General features: G+C 39.7%; 1 protein-coding gene across 1 annotated transcript in view; it reads left to right on the top strand.

Annotated features, from left to right (window-relative positions):
• LOC134017535 (contactin-associated protein-like 5) overlaps positions 1-17094 on the top strand; it is a 57019-nt gene extending 39925 nt beyond the window's left edge. Inside the window, exons 14-24 of the mRNA XM_062457259.1 lie at positions 6358-6514; positions 7439-7566; positions 7795-7965; positions 9236-9454; positions 9597-9836; positions 11204-11428; positions 11776-11909; positions 12538-12625; positions 14520-14723; positions 15257-15331; positions 15865-17094. Coding sequence (XP_062313243.1) covers positions 6358-6514; positions 7439-7566; positions 7795-7965; positions 9236-9454; positions 9597-9836; positions 11204-11428; positions 11776-11909; positions 12538-12625; positions 14520-14723; positions 15257-15331; positions 15865-16067 — 1844 coding nt within the window. The 3' untranslated portion in view covers positions 16068-17094. The remainder of the gene's footprint in view (positions 1-6357; positions 6515-7438; positions 7567-7794; positions 7966-9235; positions 9455-9596; positions 9837-11203; positions 11429-11775; positions 11910-12537; positions 12626-14519; positions 14724-15256; positions 15332-15864) is intronic.
• Positions 17095-19628: the final 2534 nt, after the last annotated feature.

The raw sequence follows: 19628 nt of genomic DNA, 5'->3' as shown, positions 1-19628 counted from the left end.
GCATTTCTCCACGCCGGTCACCAAGCCTTTCACCTTGTCTGAGCTTTCCTTTTATACATGTCAAGCTGACATGGTACATAAACATGGCATAGGCTACAGTCTAATTAGGCAACTTGTTGCTCCAACAACCGTTGCAACAGCATCCCATTCCCAACATAACGTGGAAACGTTTGGCTTTTGTTGCCGTAGTCTTTGTAAAATACGTGCTGTGGGGCATACAACTCCATGTAGGACTAAGCTACATTTCATCTTCGATGATTAACTTTGTGTTGTCAATCTTCACAAATTTCTCTTCTGCTTGATTGGGGGCTATGACAGATCGTCTATCTCGCTCTTACACACAGGACAAAAATGTTGGTTTGACAATCAACAATCAGGATTTTTTATTTTTAAATGTTTACATTTTGAGAATTGATCGGATATCGTTTTTATCGGGGTAAACACATGGTTGGCCGGTCAGCGTAGTGAAGTTGGGTGTTAAGTGATAGCCCACAACTAACGTAGTCAAATCTTTATAACATGTTTGTTTATCCAAATATCGGTAACACTTTATAATAAGTCAACGCTTTTTGGCATTTACAAAGTGTTAACTAATAGTTAGTTAATCCTTTATAAAACCTTTTGAAACATTAACAATACATTATTAAATAGTTAATAAGCTTATTATTAAACACTATGTTGATCATTAATAAACACTGTTAAAAATTATGGATTTTATTCATAATACAATTCATAAGGTGTTTGATAACTGCATTATCATACTTTATAGACAGCTTGTTAATATAGTTGCAAACCAGTAGTTTAAAAGGTGTTAATGGTACATGAGCTGGTATAGAAAGCATTAGCAAATGGTGAACAAACCATATACATTACCTTTATAAAGCATGAGTAAATAACTAACAACATATTTACTTATGTCTTTAATTAATGTATGCCAAGTCAAATACAGGATGTACACTATGCTTTGCAGATATCTTAACAACTATTTTATAAAGACTTACTAATGATGCAACTTCTGATTAGTAATGGAAGTTATAAAGCATTTACTAACTGTTAGTTATGGCTTTTGCGTGACCTAATCTAAAGTGTGAACTATTTATGCCTTATTAAGCATTTATAGAAAGACTATAGGCCTATAGATGTTTGTTTTAGTTTTTTAGAAGAAATAGCTGCTAATTTATTTACCTGGGTAATAAAATAGTATTTTATTTCCATTAAGAAGCAATACAGTAGAATTGGTATAAAAGTTGGTTACCCAAAGCTGTATTTTATTTTCCAAAAATGGCTGTAATAAACTGGAAATGTTTAGCTACTCCTCAACAGGTCTGCAAACGCCTTTGAAAGCAGAGATTTGTTAAAACGTTCAAATAGTTTTAACAAATTGAGGCGACAAAGCGTTTGCTGACCTGTCGAAGAGTAAACATTTGGTTTCTTATATACTACAACAATACGGGAAGATCCCAAATCAAACACGGCGAATCTAGAGCAGACGCCATCTTGTCAGAGCAATCAGCTGCACTTGTACTGGTGATGTCACTACATCTCCAAGGTAACATATCAACAACTCTTTTGAGAACGTCTTCTGAACCAATAAGAACAGCATATTGGTTCAATTGCAACAACAGTACGAGCGTTCTGATTGGCTAATGGGTAGTCATGCCAGCCGCGTATTAAGTCTTTATATATATCTATGCGCGTATTGACCTCATCTGCGGTCTGATACGTGTTCTTATTGCCCTCCGCTGATGTCATCTTCAAAATGAGCAAGATTGAAAAGTTTTACTTACCAGATGACAGTGAAGACATCAACAGCGACGAGGAAATTCTTAACTTTCTAAAAGAGCAGAAAAGTGTGAACACAGAGAGATAAACGACAAGCGCTAGGCAGATTGCTAGGTTTGGTTGCTCATATTTCAGATTGGTTGCTAGGTGCTAACACCTGAAACACACCGTGAGAAGACTTGAGTAGAGCTGGACAAAACGACATGTTTTAAATGAAAAGAGCTAAAAATGCCGTATAATAAACAACTTACTAACCTCGACCGTTCGGTCATGCCGGGAAATATCAAACTGAGGTTTTAACGTATCGACCGCTGTCACTCTCGGCTACTGTAGTAGCGTTAGAGCTAAGTAGTTAGTAAGACACATGCCTGTCATTACTTCAATAAAATAGTAATTTTGTGTATCACATTGTGTTGTGTCTGTTTCCTTTTGAGAAACGTATGTTCAGCCTTTGTGAATGTGAGGTTCGAGAATGGACAAGAATACCTTAATAAATAACTTATAAATGTTTAATAAGGCATAGATAGTTCACACTTTAGATTAGGTCACGCAACAGCCTTAACTAACAGTTAGTGAATGCTTTATAACTTGCATTACTAATCAGAAGTTGCATCATTAGTAAGTCTTTATAAAATAGTTGTTAAGATATCTGCTAAGTATTGGTGTACATAATGTATTCTACTTGGCGTACATGAATTAAAGACATAAGTAAATATGTTGTTAGTTATTTACTTATGCTTTGTAAAGGTAATGTAAATGGTTTGTTCACCATTTGCTAATGCTTTCTATAGCAGCTCATGTACCACTAACACCTTTTAAACTACTGGTTTGCAACTATATTAACAAGCTGTCTATAAAGTATGATAATGCAGTTATCAAACACCTTATGAATTGTATTATGAATAAAATCTATAATATTTAACAGTGTTTATTAATGATCAACATAGTGTTTAATAATAAGATTATTAACTATTGAATAATGTATTGTTAATGTTTCAAAATGTTTTATAAAGAATTAACTAACTATTAGTTGACACTTAGTAAATGCCAAAAAGCGTTGACTTATTATAAAGTGTTACCCAAATATCATATGGTGAATTAAATCTTTGTTTTCAACGAGGTAGGCCAGCCTGTCCATGTAGGCTATGTTGTCCATAAAAACGATATCCGATCAATTCTCAAAATGTAAACATAAAAAAAAAAAAAATGCTGATTGTTGATTCTCAAACCAACATTTTTGTCCTGTGTGTAAGAGCGAGATAGACGATCTGTCATAGCCCCCAATCAAGCAGAAGAGAAATTTGTGAAGATTGATGACACAAAGTTAATCATCGAAGATGAAATGTAGCTTAGTCGTTCTATGCCCCACAGCAAGTATTTTACAAAGACTACGGCAACAAAAGCCAAACGTTGCCATGTTATGTTGGGAATGGGATGCTGTTGTGACGGTTGTTGGAGCAACAAGTTGCTTAATTAGCCTGTAGCCTATGCCATGTTTATGTACCATGTCAGCTTTACATGTATAAAAGGAAAGCTCAGACAAGGTGAAAGGCTTGGTGACCGGCGTGGAGAAATGCGCGTCTAGTGTGAACAGCATCGCGCCATTCGGAGCAGATTGTGGCGCTTCAGGGCGCTTCGCAGCCAGTGTGTCCCAGGCGTCAGCTAGATTGAATCTATGGCTCTGGATTGATTGCAATGTCTGAACGTCAGTTTCCACGCCTACTGGCCTCCTCTCATTATCATATTGGGAACAATGAATAAATGAATGAATAAATAAATGAATAAATAAATGAATAAATAAATGAATAAATAAATGAATAAATAAATGAATAAATAAATGAATAAATAAATGAATATATAAATTAATGAATAAATCAATCAATAAATCAATCAATAAATTAATAAATACATAAATGAATAAATAAATGAATACAAAAATAAATACATACATAAATGTAAAATATATGTAACTATTGATTGACAATTGTGCATTAATTAATACATATATTCGTTGATTTCTGTCTAAATGCATGGATGTGGACATTTATTTATTTATTCATTCATTTGTAAATATGGCAGGTTTGGTCCTCCATAGTACAATCAGGGCTTCTTACCTGCTCTTTATGCGAAACGGAGTTGGCTGGCTGGATGTTCAAGTAGCTAGTTAACATGCTTTTTGGTAGTGGATGGGAGGATATAGTAAAAAAAAAACTATATCCTCACTATCTTGTTATGTTTGTAACTTGAATTTTGTATCGTAGTGTCTTGCTCTTCTTAAATACATAGTTGTTTAAATAAAGTAGTGGTGGTTGTTTTGCCCAGTTTCGAAGTGCTGCTTTCTGTTTACAAAAAAAACGCCCTCCCCAGAAAAATTATCACCAGCCGCTACTGGTCAAGGTCAATGGTTACTTATCAAATAGGTTTACCCTGGAAAGGGGTACAAGACAGGGCTGTGCATGGTCGCCAATACTTTTCGCACTTTTCTTTGAACCACTAACCCAATATTTAAGACAAAACAGAGAGATAAGAGGCATTCAACTTGCGGAAAGAGAGCATAAGCTAGCATGCTACGCAGATGATGTACTAATTTATCTTAGTCAGCCAACACACTCCTTGCCCCAGCTAATGCTGGCACTGGAGAAATATGGGCAATTATCAGGGTATAGGGTTAATGTGGGTAAAACCCAAGTGCTATCTTATAACTATAATCCAACATCAGAAATGGAGAGCAAATACCCATGGTCGTGGCAAGCAAAATCCTTTAAGTACCTCGGCATAAATATTCCAAAATATCTGTCAAAACTATCGGAATATAACTACTCACCTATACACAAAAAAATCAAAGAAGATATCACAAGATGGAACCTCATACCTTTCTTTAGTTTCAGTTCAAGAGTACTATCTATTAAAATGAACATATTACCCAGATTGTTATATCTATTTCAAACCCTACCAGTAGAAGTTTCTCAAAGCCAGCTTAATGAATGGGACAAAATGTTGTCTAGATACTTGTGGCAAGGCAAGAGACCAAGGGTTCGCCTCAAAACACTACAGTTAGTGAAGGAGAAGGGAGGATGGGGTCTGCCATCCCTCAAGGAATGCTACTATGCCGCCCAGACAAGAGCTATAATATGCTGGTGCAATCCCTCATATGATGCACAATGGAAAGACATCGAAGGGAAAATATTTCCTTTTCCAATACAAGCAATTATAGCTGATTCTAAACTGCAACACTACATAAACAGTTCTGATAATCCATGGGTCAAATTGACCCTTAAGGTGTGGAAAAATATAATCACAGAATATAAACTAGATGGAGATCTACTGCCCCTTAAATGGTGTGGATATGACTCAGACTTCACACCAAATAAAATGGACACCAGATTCAAGAAATGGAGATATAATGGACTGACAGCTTTATGCAATATTATGAATGGAAACAAACTGTTAAGTTTTGAAATGATTCAAGAAAATTATCTGCTGGAGAAACAGGACTTCTTTAGTTACTTACAGTTGCGGCACTATGTTATATAAAATGTAAAAAATGTAACAGAGGCAAACTCCAGTCTCATAGAACTGTTTAGAAGAGCATATAAGTCAAATTGCAGTAAAGGGGTGATATCATCCATATATAAATGCTTTCTAGATCTTAAAACTCATTCAACAGCATACATTAAGCAAAATGGGAAAAGGAATCCGGGATAGATATTTCTGAGGAAGAATGGACATTAATATGGGGATACCAATGGAAATGTACCAGTTCAATGAGCTGGCGAGAGTTTAACTGGAAAGATTATATAAGATATTTCATTACACCATCTCAGACATCTCATTATAGCAATAACATCCCTGTTTGCTGGAGAAAGTGTGGACACCAAAGCGCAAACCACTACCATATCTTCTGGGACTGTCCCATCATTAAAGACTTTTGGTAGGCGATACACAATACTCTACAGGACATCTTTCACGAGGACATTTCTTCGGACTTTAAAATCCTGTACCTTGGAATTTTACCTCAGAGTTTGCTGAAAGGGGACAAACACTTGATGAATGCAATGCTGGTGGCCTGTAAGAAGAATATTACTAGAAAATGGTTATTACCAGAGTGTCCTACAATTACATAATGGAGAGACATTGTAATGGAAATCTACAGAATGGAGCAGATTACAGCGCATGTTAACCAGAGAATGGAAACATTTCTCAAGCACTGGCAAAAATGGTACAACTATGTCACAGATAAATGGCCTGACTGTATTTCTTTACTCTATGGAAAATGATTTTTCCCTGTTTTTGTTTTGTTTTTGTTTGTCTATTTGTATATGTGTTCGTTTGTTCTCATTTCTATACTTGAATAGTAAGAAAATAAGTATACTGTTTGCCATATACATAGAATCTGAAACATTGAAATATGTATATGTGAGATTCTGAACACTAATAAAATATTTAAAAAAAAACTAATTTACACAAATAGTGATTTATTCCTATATCTGTACTCCCACTGTACATTGCTAAATATTCAAAGCCCCCCAAAAAAACAGTTTGGTTCACGTGTGTGCATTTGATCTGTGTTTGTAGACGGTACCCCGTTGTCCTGGTGGGTGGACCAAGGTGGAGAGAGGAGGACCTACTGGGGAGGCTTCCTGCCTGGGGTCCAGCAGTGCTCCTGCAGCCTGGAGGAGAACTGCAGAGACATGAACTACTTCTGCAACTGTGATGCAGACACAGACTCATGGTAACATACGACCATCATCTCCACATGCTATAACTCCCGGTGTTAAAGCTCATCACCACCATGAGCTGTGTCTGCCTGTGTTCTGTGTTCTGTTATCAGGGCTAGACTGTATCACTGTCATGTAGTGTGGGTAAACTGGTTGTTCTATTGTTATATACTGTTTAGTAATAATGCTGATTATTGGTTAACTTTCAATGAAGCCACAGCGATGGTAAACCACTATGCTCCTATAGATGGATATACTGTATTGGTACTGTAAACCTTCCAGCAGAGCCTCAGCAGTAAAAGAAAACGTCATTGTTAAAGATGAGATAGAAAGGATGTAGGCAACATCTTTGTCCTTTTTCTGTGGTGTTTAAAACAGTCCCTGAATGATGACATGCTGCCATTGTAAATGAGCAGTCCCTGTCAGGACTACTATAGTTGTGTATTTTAAGCTCTGTATTACAACTGTTTGCATATACTCATTTGTGCTCTTGTGTTAGTACAGTCTCAGTTGTCCTCCCAGTCAATATTTACTTTTGTCGTGATCATGAGTATTTTATTGCAGTTTTATCTTGTCCATAAAGCTTGAAGAAAAAAGAATTCAATTTTGCTAATGCTGTATAAATGATCAACTGTATAAGTGCATGAATAATGATCAAAGTAATTAAGCTTTAAATACAAATCTTATCATGATTTTCTTTTATTACTTCTTTGGAAATTGCAACCAGTGCATTCATTTATTCTCGCCCGCCACACACCTAGGAATTCTACGTTTGAGAGACCTAATTTGCATATCTCCCGAGGCGTGTGTCCGCGTGATGATAGATTGCTCCATTTTCGTTGTGTTTACTCGAAGTTCCAAGCGATGCTGAGGAATAGGTTGTTTTATCTGAGGGTCTCTGAAATTGAGAGGCCTCTGTTTTGTTTTTTCAATCGCAGGTCTAATGACACGGGAGTCCTCTCCTACAAAGACCACTTACCCGTGAGGGAGGTTGTTATTGGAGACACCAACAGGACAGGCTCGGAGGCCGTCTACAGCATCGGCCCACTCCGTTGTTATGGAGACAGTAGGTGACCGCTTCTATCTTGTAGTTTTAAACTGAGACATGGAAATGGAATAAGATTGTAACATTGAAAATATTGGTGGTAGAAATGCTATTTCTGATAGACTGCATGGAAATGGGTATTGATCTATTGGAGATGTTCCTCCACGCTCTGGTCAATAATGTGTGTTTACCTCTTGAACGGAGCGCTTCTCCTGGGTCCTGCTGACTCTCCTGTCTATTGTGCTGCAGAGTCTGTCTCGAATGCAGCGTCCTTCTACCAGGAGTCGTCCTACCTGCACTTCCCCACCCTGCAGGCAGAGCTCAGCTCTGATATCTCCTTCTACTTCAAGACCAGCATCCCCTCTGGGGTCTTCTTGGAGAACCTCGGCCTCAAGGACTTTATCAGAGTGGAGCTCAGCTGTGAGTCTGACCCACACACACACGCACACATGCACACACACATTTTCTCATTCACAGACACACACACATACAAATTGTCATACGTGCACACACACAAGCACACGCGAACACTCGCATTTATACATTTGGCTCTGAAACACACAAATGTGTACACACACTGATGCATACACACATTCATTCAGCACACAATCACCTACACACATGCACACCCTAATAGGTAGGTATGCAAACTCAACCATAGTTTTTATGAAAACCATGTCTCTATGTTGCAATTGTACAGTACAGAATGTGCAAGCTTTCAATCACTGTCTATGTGATAAAATCCTGATTGCACCCTGAAGGTCTATCATTTAGGTGTCAGGAAGGCTTTAGGAATGGTGTCTTGAGAGTACACCAGCCATGCAATCAGGTGGTCCCTTTTAAGCATCTTTCAAATGGCTGCTGCAAATAATAATGATCCAAGTCAAGTATTAGTAAAATAGAGGTGAGGGCTATGTTTTCAATTGAGTCTTTTAAAAGCTACTAAGGCTTTTTAAATCCAATTTGCTCAAGGCAAAATGAGTTGCAGCTTGGAAATAACTTCAGATTGAACCTAAGAAGCCGTTGAAATGATTGACAGGCGGTCAGTCTGCGACAGTATTAGCCTGGGTGCGAGCCCAATTTAGCCCCGCCCAGAAAAAAAATTTGGTCGGGAAGTTGGGTCTGGGGTCGCTAGTTTTGGGAAAAACTATGTCCGAACAGGAGCTGTTTCTGACCAATCAAATTGTCAGGGCGGGCTTTATACGATGATGGACAGATGATCAACAGTAACGTAATCAACCACATCACCAAAGATCGCTTGGGTTGAATTTGTTTTCAACAAACATGGCTGCCACCGGAGAGCTGAGATGTGTACATTCTGCCATCGATTCTGTTTTAGAAGACATCGACAGCGCATTAATTTTAAAAGAAGAACAGAGAAACGCGATCAAGGCATTTGTCGATGGAAAATATGTTTTTGCCGTCCTTCCTACGGGATTCGGTAAAAGTTAACATACTACGTTGATCCAATTGAGCGAAGAGGCATTTTTTTTCCGGGTTCGGTTGAAACACGCCCCATACTCACAGCCCAACGGAGCGGTATCAGACTCATATTCTGACTAGAATTATGAGTATGACAACGTCAGGCTAATACAGTATAGCAAAGTGTGGAAATTGTGGAAAAACACCAAAAGACTAAACACTAAAAGAATAGCATCTAATTCGGTCTGTGGTGCCTGTGTGCCCTCAGCTCCGTCCGTGGTGACGTTCTCCTTCGACGTGGGCAACGGCCCGGTGCTCCTGGCGGTCAAGTCCCACGTGCCCCTGAACGACCATCAGTGGCACCACGTGAGGGCGGAGCGCAGCGTGAAGGAGGCGTCTCTGCAGGTGGACCAGCTTCCCCTGCGCTTCCTGAAGGCCCCACCTGACGGACACCTCCGCCTGCGACTCAACAGCCAGCTCTTTGTAGGTGGGTTGTGGTCATGACTCGCTAGACCCTGCCTCTCAGAAAGTAACTGGCCTATAGAATCACTAGACCCACCCACCCAAGTATTAACTGGCCTATAGAATCACTAGGCCATTAATAAACAACCACGTTCTCTGTCCTTCAGGAGGAACGGCATCCAGACAGAGAGGCTTCCTGGGCTGCATCAGAACCCTGACTATCAACGGCGTGACCTTTAACCTGGAGGAGCGGGCTAAAATGACCCCAGGGGTGAGCTCCGGTTGCCCTGGCTACTGCAGCAGTTCCAGCAGCCTGTGCCACAACAGAGGGAGGTGTCTGGAGAAGAACAGCGGTCACGTCTGTGACTGCACCCTGTCCGCCTACGGTGGACCATCCTGCAAGGAAGGTGGGTAAAGATGGAGGACGGTGAAAACAGCGTACACAATTTGTTCACTCAGGAAACCAGAAACTATTAGCAGTTAATAATGTATCATACACATTCATATCAGACCATGTATACAGAGGGTGGGCCTCTCCTAGTAACTGTATCCATGTGTGCTGTGACCTAAGGAATATCTACATGGAGAGCACTTGATTCAGCTCACTTTCTGTTATTACTTCACTTTTCTTCTTATTACAGAGATGATCTGGGTTTACCTTTTGGAGGGGATTCAGTGATCTCTGCTGCACATTTACCTATTTCATCAAAGTGCAACAGGGGTGTTTTCACAACAGTTCTGTTTCATTTATCATATTTAACAACCTCAACTTCAGCTTAATGTTGAAAAAGTGCAAATTTTTGACAGCTACAAAAGCTGTAAATATCTGCCAATGCGAAGACTCCATAGCAGATATGTTATGTTGATTTACATAATATGTTACATGCGAGACTTCTCTGGAGCCAGATATGACAACACATTTCTCAGCATTGTTATTTGGCTCTGATCCAGATATAACGAGCTGGAATGCTGAACCCAACCAGAGAGGTTAGTTAGGCAGCTTCAAACCAGCCGTCCTACGTCTGTTGAAGGGAAGGTGTTAAGATCAGTGGTGTTCAAAGACCAGATTGGGCAAACAGCAAGTGAGGAAGTGATCAAAGCAGGAGAGGAGAAGAGAATGACAGATCCTGGCGGCTCTGCTGTCTCCAGTCTGTCTGGGAGGGTCCTTCTCTGACTCCCACACTCATTCTGCCCTCCAGGATCCTGCTGAAACCCTATTGGTCTGCCACAGAATAGAGCTTTACTTTGATCTGATCCTGTCACGGAACCTTGAATAATGTACAATGTATCTTGATGGAAGAACACAACTCTTTGAACTCTCAGGTTTTCAGAATTTAACATTCAGGCATGTCACGCAATACAGTAATACTTTGTAAGACTTGTGTCAGGTCGTCACATTCTTTATCAAATTTCCCATACTGGTTATGGGTTACATGTTAGATCTATGACTTGAACCTGATATTCTAATGAATGTTTAAGATCAAGGCCTTGTTATTAATGTGTAGAGTAAATGTCAGTGAATATCAAAATACTGTAGTTGAGATGACAATCAATGTGCCTTAGAAGTGGTGTTACACCTTCAGGTCATCTGCTAATAATGCCCCGCCCTGCTTTTATCTCTCTCTCCCTCTCTCTTTCCATTCGCCCTCTCTCCCCCCTTCCCCCCCCTCTCTCTCTTTTTTTCTCCCACCACTGTATCAATCTATCACTGTCCCTCTCTCCTCTGTCTATCTTTCCTCTCTCGCCCCATCCCCCTCTCTCTGTCTCCCTCCAGAGGTGTCTGTGTCCTTTGACCAGGAGTCCTCGGTGACCTACACCTTCCAGGAGCCTTTCTGGGTGATGCAGAACAGGAGCTCCCAGGCCTCCAGTGTGTACAGAGAGATGAGCAGGGCCAGAGAGAACATGGGTTTCAGCTTCCTGACCTCCCAGAGCCCTGCCATGCTGCTCGCTGTCAGCACCTTCAGCCAGCAATACATCGCTGTCATCCTGGCACGCAACGGTACCCTCTGCTCATTATCATATGATTAGGATGCATTTATTCTACAGGAACATCCTATTAGCTTTATTAACTCAATTAAGTTGGATTATTTTTGTTGCCACTCCAGCTATCACATCTAGATACAGTACTGAGGTTCATTGCCACAGGGATAGATGCTACAAATAAGACTTTTCCTAAATGCCTCTCTGCTTACTTTCACAGTAATGGCAATACATTATTACTATAACCACTATGTTGCACATTACATTTAAGCATAGCTGACCATGAATATTCGGTGAATTTAATGTTGGATAGCTATCCACCTTTTTCTTTGGACCCAAAACATATTGCTGTCCTGTGTTGTCCAGGGAGCCTCCAGATCTGGTACCACCTCCATGCCGACAGGAAGCCAGATGTGTTCAGCCCCAGAGCCTCCAGCCTTGTAGACGGACTGCTTCACCGCATCAGGATCCATCGTGAGGGCAGGGACGTCTACGTACAGGTGGGTCAGGACACACTAGACCATCACTTCATCACTCACTGTAGAAACATCCTCACAGGCATACACAGGCCACAGAACACAAATGTGTTTTTACTTTAGAAGTTTATAGGTAGATTAGAAGGTACCAACACCATCACTTCATGGGATGGGTATAGTTCAGTAGTATTGCATTTTAATGCAGATTAAACTGTTTTATAAATTCATACTAATGCTTGGCATGACTTTGCCACTCACCATAGAGTAGGAATCACAAAGGCTACTATGTTTTCTCTGAAGTTACAGGTTAGGAATCATAAATTAGGATGTTGATAGGTTTAACAATACAGAAGTAATGTCAATAAGGACAAGACTAAGGAATTTGTCATATGAGACTAGTGCCGCTATTATTCAATCTGATAACAATTTGTTTGAATGTGAGCAACACTACACTACAAGCCAGATAGACTGACCGCAAGCTGTGGCTACTCTATGTACTATATGTCTACACTTTATTTATGTGCCTGGGAAGCAGTTTGACATAAAAAAGTTTTTAAAAAACTTCCTGTTGGGCAGGTTGGAGGCTGAGCTCGTTTCCTGGAGCTCTTCACACTTCCTTACCGAGGGCTTTGTTGTTGTCTCATTCATCCAGATTGACAAGGACATGAACCTGCGGCTCAGTTTGTCGTCGGACGCCGAGTTAATCTCAATCAAATCGCTGACTTTGGGGAAAGTCACAGGTTAGGCATTCTGAAAAATGAGGAAATTTTGGGTTGATGTACTTTGAAATAATGAAATGTTGCACGGTTACCGTCAAGGTTTTCATGCTTCATGGTAAGCCTGAGCAGGACAGGGTTGTGAGGCTTGTAGACAGTGCAGAGAAGCAAGCCATCATTATTTACTCAGAAACAGACAGGAAACAGATACAATTTGTAATTTGTAATTTGCATTTGGTCTAATCCATTTAATTTCCCCCAGTCACTGGGGATAGAGAAAAAATAGGGATACTGTTTCTCTATCACTATCTTGAATATCTCACAAGAAAACGCATGCACCACACTTCTGTGGAGTAAAGCACTCCAGTTTATCATGTTGCTCATTAATCAGGAACTAAATGGAACTCTTAAGTAAATCAAGCCTCATTTGTTGAACAGAGAGATTCACAATAGCTCAGGGAACAAGAAAATCTATGCTAATTGACAACATAATTTGCATTTCAAAACAATTGTTTTCAGGCCTAGCATTAAGGTGCTGCAAATTCCCTGTTGTGTGGTGATGAATAAATGGATGAAAACAGTTTGTTGATAGTATTTGAAAAGTCAAATTCGTTGGGTATTGGTCACTGAAAATATAATTTAACAAACAAGTAATCCTAGCCAGTAAACCACACATTTCAAACAAGTTGTGTCTCAACTCAGTTGTGACAGTTGATATATTATTTCAATCTCTGAGTAGTTCTCATCAAACTAATGAAAATGGATGACAGAATCAAGCGCTTTCACGGAGTACCAAACCCAGTCTACGTAACGTGCCTAATCAAGACTTTTTTAAATGGGACAAAGTCATCAGTTCCCTAGGGGATGCCTTTTCTGGTTCGTTGCCACATACTGTACTTGTTTCATTAAAGCACAGCCTCCATGCTTAACGATCAAAGGAAAAGACATTTACCTTCTTGACTGGGTTAAGTCCCCGAGGGATCTATTAAGTCAGAATGAAAGCCGCAGTTCCGCAAACAAAGACCATTGATAAACATGGTGGCGATGATCGTGAAACTTTTTGGAGTAAACTACTTCCCCTAAATTACCCCCCATGAGGAAAATGATGGTAATTATAGATTTCAAACCAATGAGTTAAAATAGGATTGTATGAAAACAATACAAGAAAATATGGACCCCCATGGTCTTATTAGATTCTTGCTTTGAGTTAAAAGTATTTTTCAGGGGTTTGAAGTATAAGCTTATTTTACAATACAACTTTTACAGTACAGTGTAGCATGGTTAAACAGGTTCTAACAAAAACTATTGTAGTTCCTTCCATGTCAAGTAGTTATTCCTAATTTAGATATAGCTAATGCAAATCAGAGCAAATGCTAATCAGAACTAATGCTAGTCAGAGCTAAAACAGATTGACCAAAATTCCTGGTTGAATCAGACCTCACTTCCTTGTAGGCTATAGTAAGTAAAAGCCATATTCTAACTATCCATTTCAAGTAAATAGCCTCATATTTCTGATGTAAATCCAACTGTAGCCCAATCCTAAAATAGCCTAATTACATTTTAGCTTCCTATCTCTGATTAATGATATTCAAGTGCTAGGAGTAGCCAGTCTTAACAATCCAGCTTCATTCACTGTGCTAGTTATCATGATTAATTTGAGCATGTGACAATGACAATTTAAATAAATGGATAGTTAATCTCTCATTTCATTTGCATACATTTCAAAAGTAATTGTGTTATTGAAAAGAATCAATTGGAACAATATTAATTTAGTCACAAGTGGTCCACTCAGTTGGATATGGCTATAGCATTGACAATGACATATTGCACATAGCCATATGAGGCAGTATTGCATAGACAGACTAAGCCTATGCAAACTGTGTCTGAAACAATGAATGAGCAATGTATTTCTTTTCAGGGATGGACTTCGTAGACAAGGAAGTGATGGAGGCAGGTTCAAAAGGTTTCATTGGCTGCCTGTCGTCGGTCCAGTTCAATCACGTGGCTCCTCTGAAGGCTGCCCTGCTAAACCGAGGAAGCTCATTGGTCAGTGTACGGGGTCAGCTGGTGGAATCTAATTGTGGGGCATTGGCTGACTCGACAATCCTACACTCTCAATCAGGTGAGCACGGGACTGTGTAGAGGTCCGATAGAGAATGACTATGCTGCTGTACAGGAGGTGTTGAGGTCAAAGAGACATGGAGTTTCTGCAGTAGTTGATGGGATGAGTGTCTCATCAGAGCTCAACCATTGCAGGCTGGCAAAGCCAATGGTTGAGCGTTGATATTTGGTAAATCACACAGGCCATGCAAACACATTTAAATGCACAAGCCTATTTTAGGGGGGCTGGTTGTGTTTGGAGGAAGGGTGAACTTATCAATAAAATAAGCGCTCACCAGTCGTGTTTCCTTTTGACTTGTTCTAAATGTGTCAAATGAGTTTTGTGTTCAAAACTAATTATCGTTTATTATCTTTACATCTACTTTGCGTGTCTTTGGTGAGACATCAGCAGGATATTTAGAGAATGTTCCTGGTTGAATACTGTGTTTTTGTGTCATCCAACCAACTTCTGCTCCCCAATAGCAAAAAATTGAGCGATCGATGATCTAATCCATTTCTCCTGATTTCATCCCTCTCTTCCCTATCACCCTCCAGATCATTCCGAGACCGTTGACAGAGGCAAGGAGCCATTAAGGAACGCTTCACAAAGCAACGTGGCTGTAATTGGAGGTGAGTTTTCCAATTCAGAGTTGTTAAAGTGCTCAATTGCCAAAGTCAGTCTGCTGTGAAATGAGCCCCAGCTATCTGTGCCTCTCGTTCTCCCCTCAGACATTTTCTTGGAATAATGTGTGTCTGTCAAGACAGGATAACATGCCACAATTTTGGCAGTTCCAGAGAGAGAAAGAAACTTCCAAAGTAATTACCCAGAAGGCATGGTATTTGCTTCGTAAAGTAAAAGGTCTTGTAAATTGACTTTCCGTCAGATATGATTGTGTGCTGTGAAGATAATGGACTGACTGGTTTGGAATAAAAGAATATACCAAATTACTTTCCTAAATAAAATTCGTAGAGTGCGAGACATTTGCCAAGGAAGTTAGGTTTTAACAAAATATTTTTGTTAATCAAACCTTGCATAAGTAAACTTTGCATTGAAGGCGATGAGGTAAAGATATCTACAGTAAATTAAAATAGATAATAGAAAATGGTTTGTATGCCTTGTTGTCAACTAAGATGGCCGCCCCTGGCCCTTCCTTCCTCCTCAGGTGTGGTGACTGCAGTGGTCTTCATCACTCTGTGTGTGGTGGTGGTGATGAGTCATTTCCTGTACCAGCAGCGCCAGGCCCAGAGGAGCGCCAGCAGCATCAAGGAGAAGGAGCAGCAGCGGCACAGCCTGGAGACGGCCTACCGGACCGAGCTGCACCTCCACAACCCAGTCAGGGACAACATTAAGGAGTACTACATCTGACACCCAGAGCCCTGTTGTTTCAGCAGTGGTCAAAGCTCTCTTCTGTGTTTGTGTTGAGCGGTGGAGGAGGAGCTCCAAGCAGGGCTGGCGCCTCAGCCCAGCACTCTGGATGGGGGAGACTATAGAGCAGACAAGGCCTGCTCTGGCCTTGTAGCTAGGACACATCACATTAGCTGAACATTAGTGACTGAATAATATGGTTGATGTACTGTAAATGTTGGTCACTGAGTATGAACTATTTTGGTACTCTGACCTCTGGAAGACAAGAAGAAGACTTAAGTAAAGTAGTGAGACAGAGGGCATGGAATGCCACACCACTGAATGTATCAAATCCTCTGATTACAGGATTGTTCCTGTAACAAACGCTAACCTGGAAATTCTTTGACTAACATTTCAGCAGCAGTATACTAGACGACACCTCCAAGAAGTGTACAAGTAGGTCAGACCTGTAACATATGCCAACAGCTCCTGCCTACTGAGTACTCTAAAAGTGACTGGCTGTGGGGGAATGGCAAAATGGGAGACGGGACCAATATTGCCTACTATTAAAGAGTGCCTCTTTATATTTCTTTTTCCTCTTTATGTTTATTGTTTTCTTTTTGGGGTGGATTAATGCAAATTCGATATTCCACTTACATGGATCAGGTTCAGTGTGGTTTGACTTTGTTGTAGCCTGTAACATCAGATTGTAGATGGAGTCTCTATTGTACTGAGAAGCTTGATCATATCTGCCAGGTTCAAAATATAGTTAAATAATTAGCTCCCATATCCATTGGATAAGTTACAGTTTCAGAAAAATGTGAAAGTTCACTTGAAAAGTGTCAATGTGCTTGTACAATTTACATCAACATTCACAATTACTGAGTAACGTTGAAACTATTTACATGAAACTGAACCTTAGATAATTGTTTTTTTCTGTTTACAACAGTACTATCATATATCAAATGTATTTCTAAATGATTTGCAAAGCTGCCATTGATAAGGTATTGTATATTGTTTAGATGTCTATTTCATAATAAAGTGAGAATATTCTTCATGTGTTTCTATTGTGCTATTATATTTCTTTACTCAATACCAAAACAATATCCTGAGGTTCATGTTGACCTCACCTGCCTACCATGCAAATATATAACTTATACTGGACATTTGGTACAGTCCATTAGATATAGTTCCACAAGGTGTTAACCCATTGGAAGAACATTGCTCACACAGAACAAATTAGTTTGCCTTGAAGTGTTCAAACGATACGGTAGCAGTTTTAAGATGGAAAATGACTTTTTTGTTGCGTTAAATGGGCCCTGTTCTTATCTTATGACATTTTGCTGAACTCTGTCCTGGTCATCTGTGTGCTGTTTCCCCAAGAAGGACCCAGACCAACACTTCAACAGCCAATCAAAGTCCTCTTGTTTTCCAGGTTGATGTTCCAACTGGCCTACCAAACAGTGATACTCCTCATGGTTCTCAAACTAACAGTCTTGTCTTTGGTGTCAAGGGTTGAGTTTATTTTAGGGGAATATTTTACTTGAGCAGTTTCTTCAGCCTGACGTCAGTGACCTGGCTCAGCTTCTTCTACTTCATCAACATTGTTCCCAACTCTGGCAAGTGTTTCATCTGGATGAAGGGACACATCAAGATGGTGGTGTATGTCATTATGGGGCTGGAGAAGCTTTTCATGTTCATTTATGAATGTATCTACATTACAAGTCAGTTCATAGTTAAGAAACAGCCTTTCAATTCCACAACTTTGAATGCAACCCTTGAATCAAGTGAAATCAATGAGTTATTCAGTGTTAACACAATATTTATGATAATACAAGGGACATATCTCCTGGCATGTTTTTTGACCATGACGTATTAATGGAGCAGAACTGTAGTCTACCTGCGCAGACACATGAAGAGCATAGTGGACAGCAGCAGCTCCTTCTCCCAGCCGCAGCTGGAGGCTCAGATGAGGGTTGCTGTTCTAGGAAAAGTACAATCTGTGATGTACATCCGCTTTTGCCTCTACACAATTTTCTTTATGGTCTGCTTCGGTGAATCATTTTACAAATACTTTGATCCCAACAATTACATTTATTTCACAATTTCCTCTCTGTTTGGTGCATGCGGTTCAATGTGCCTGGGATATTCTCAGTCTGTCTTCAGAAAGAGGTTTGTCATGTTTTATGAGGGAGTTTGGAGATGTAAAGTGTAATTCGTTTTTACAACAGGAGTTCAATTACACCTGTACTATATAGTGTATTCAGTAGTTCATTTTAGTTGACGGTAAAAACTAGAATAATTTCCTATGAGCTGTCAGTGTATGTGTATAGGAAGTAGTTTGTTCCATCTATATTAACATTTACGAGTATTTTTCTAAGATAAAGACATTGAACATGTTATTCATTTGAACCTCAAATTAGATGTTGTTCCTTTTGCAACAATGCTATCTTATATTACTTCTTAAAATTTTACTTTTTGAATTATTTGTAAAATTGTAGTTAAAAACATACATGTCTGTTTAATAATAAAGTGAGACAGTAAGATTCTTCATCATGTGTCTCTAACATGTTTTTATCAGTCAATGCCAGGTTGTTTGTTGCTCAATACCGCAAAGCATAATTTTTGGAAGGCTAATTTAAACCACACCTGCCTGCCTTTGTCCATGCAAATGAAACAAAACCTTTACATGAACAATGGACATTTGGTACAGTCCATTAGAGATAGTTCAACAAGGCGTTAACCCTCTGGAAGAACATTTGTCACACTGAACAATTAGTTTGCTTTGAAGAGTTTGTAAGAGGATGCAAAAGCTCCTAACTAAAGACAATTCTTAACTTATGGTAGCAGTTTTTAAGATGGAAAACAACGTTTTTGTTGCGTTAAATGGGCCCTGTTCTTCTTTTGACATTTTGCGGAACTCTGTCCTGGTCATCTGTGTGCTGTTTCCCCAAGAAGGACCCAGACCAACACTTCAACAGCCAATCAAAGTCCTCTTGTTTTCCAGGTTGATGTTCCAACTGGCCTACCAAACAGTGATACTCCTCATGGTTCTCAAACTAACAGTCTTGTCTTTGGTGTCAAGGGTTGAGTTTATTTTAGGGGAATATTTTACTTGAGCAGTTTCTTCAGCCTGACGTCAGTGACCTGGCTCAGCTTCTTCTACTTCATCAACATTGTTCCCAACTCTGGCAAGTGTTTCATCTGGATGAAGGGACACATCAAGATGGTGGTGTATGTCATTATGGGGCTGGAGAAGCTTTTCATGTTCATTTATGAATGTATCTACATTACAAGTCAGTTCATAGTTAAGAAACAGCCTTTCAATTCCACAACTTTGAATGCAACCCTTGAATCAAGTGAAATCAATGAGTTATTCAGTGTTAACACAATATTTATGATAATACAAGGGACATATCTCCTGGCATGTTTTTTGACCATGACGTATTAATGGAGCAGAACTGTAGTCTACCTGCGCAGACACATGAAGAGCATAGTGGACAGCAGCAGCTCCTTCTCCCAGCCGCAGCTGGAGGCTCAGATGAGGGTTGCTGTTCTAGGAAAAGTACAATCTGTGATGTA

This window comes from Osmerus eperlanus, chromosome 3 (genome assembly GCF_963692335.1).
Source record: "Osmerus eperlanus chromosome 3, fOsmEpe2.1, whole genome shotgun sequence".
NCBI lineage: Eukaryota > Metazoa > Chordata > Actinopteri > Osmeriformes > Osmeridae > Osmerus > Osmerus eperlanus.
This window is presented reverse-complemented; position numbering and strand designations above follow the sequence as displayed.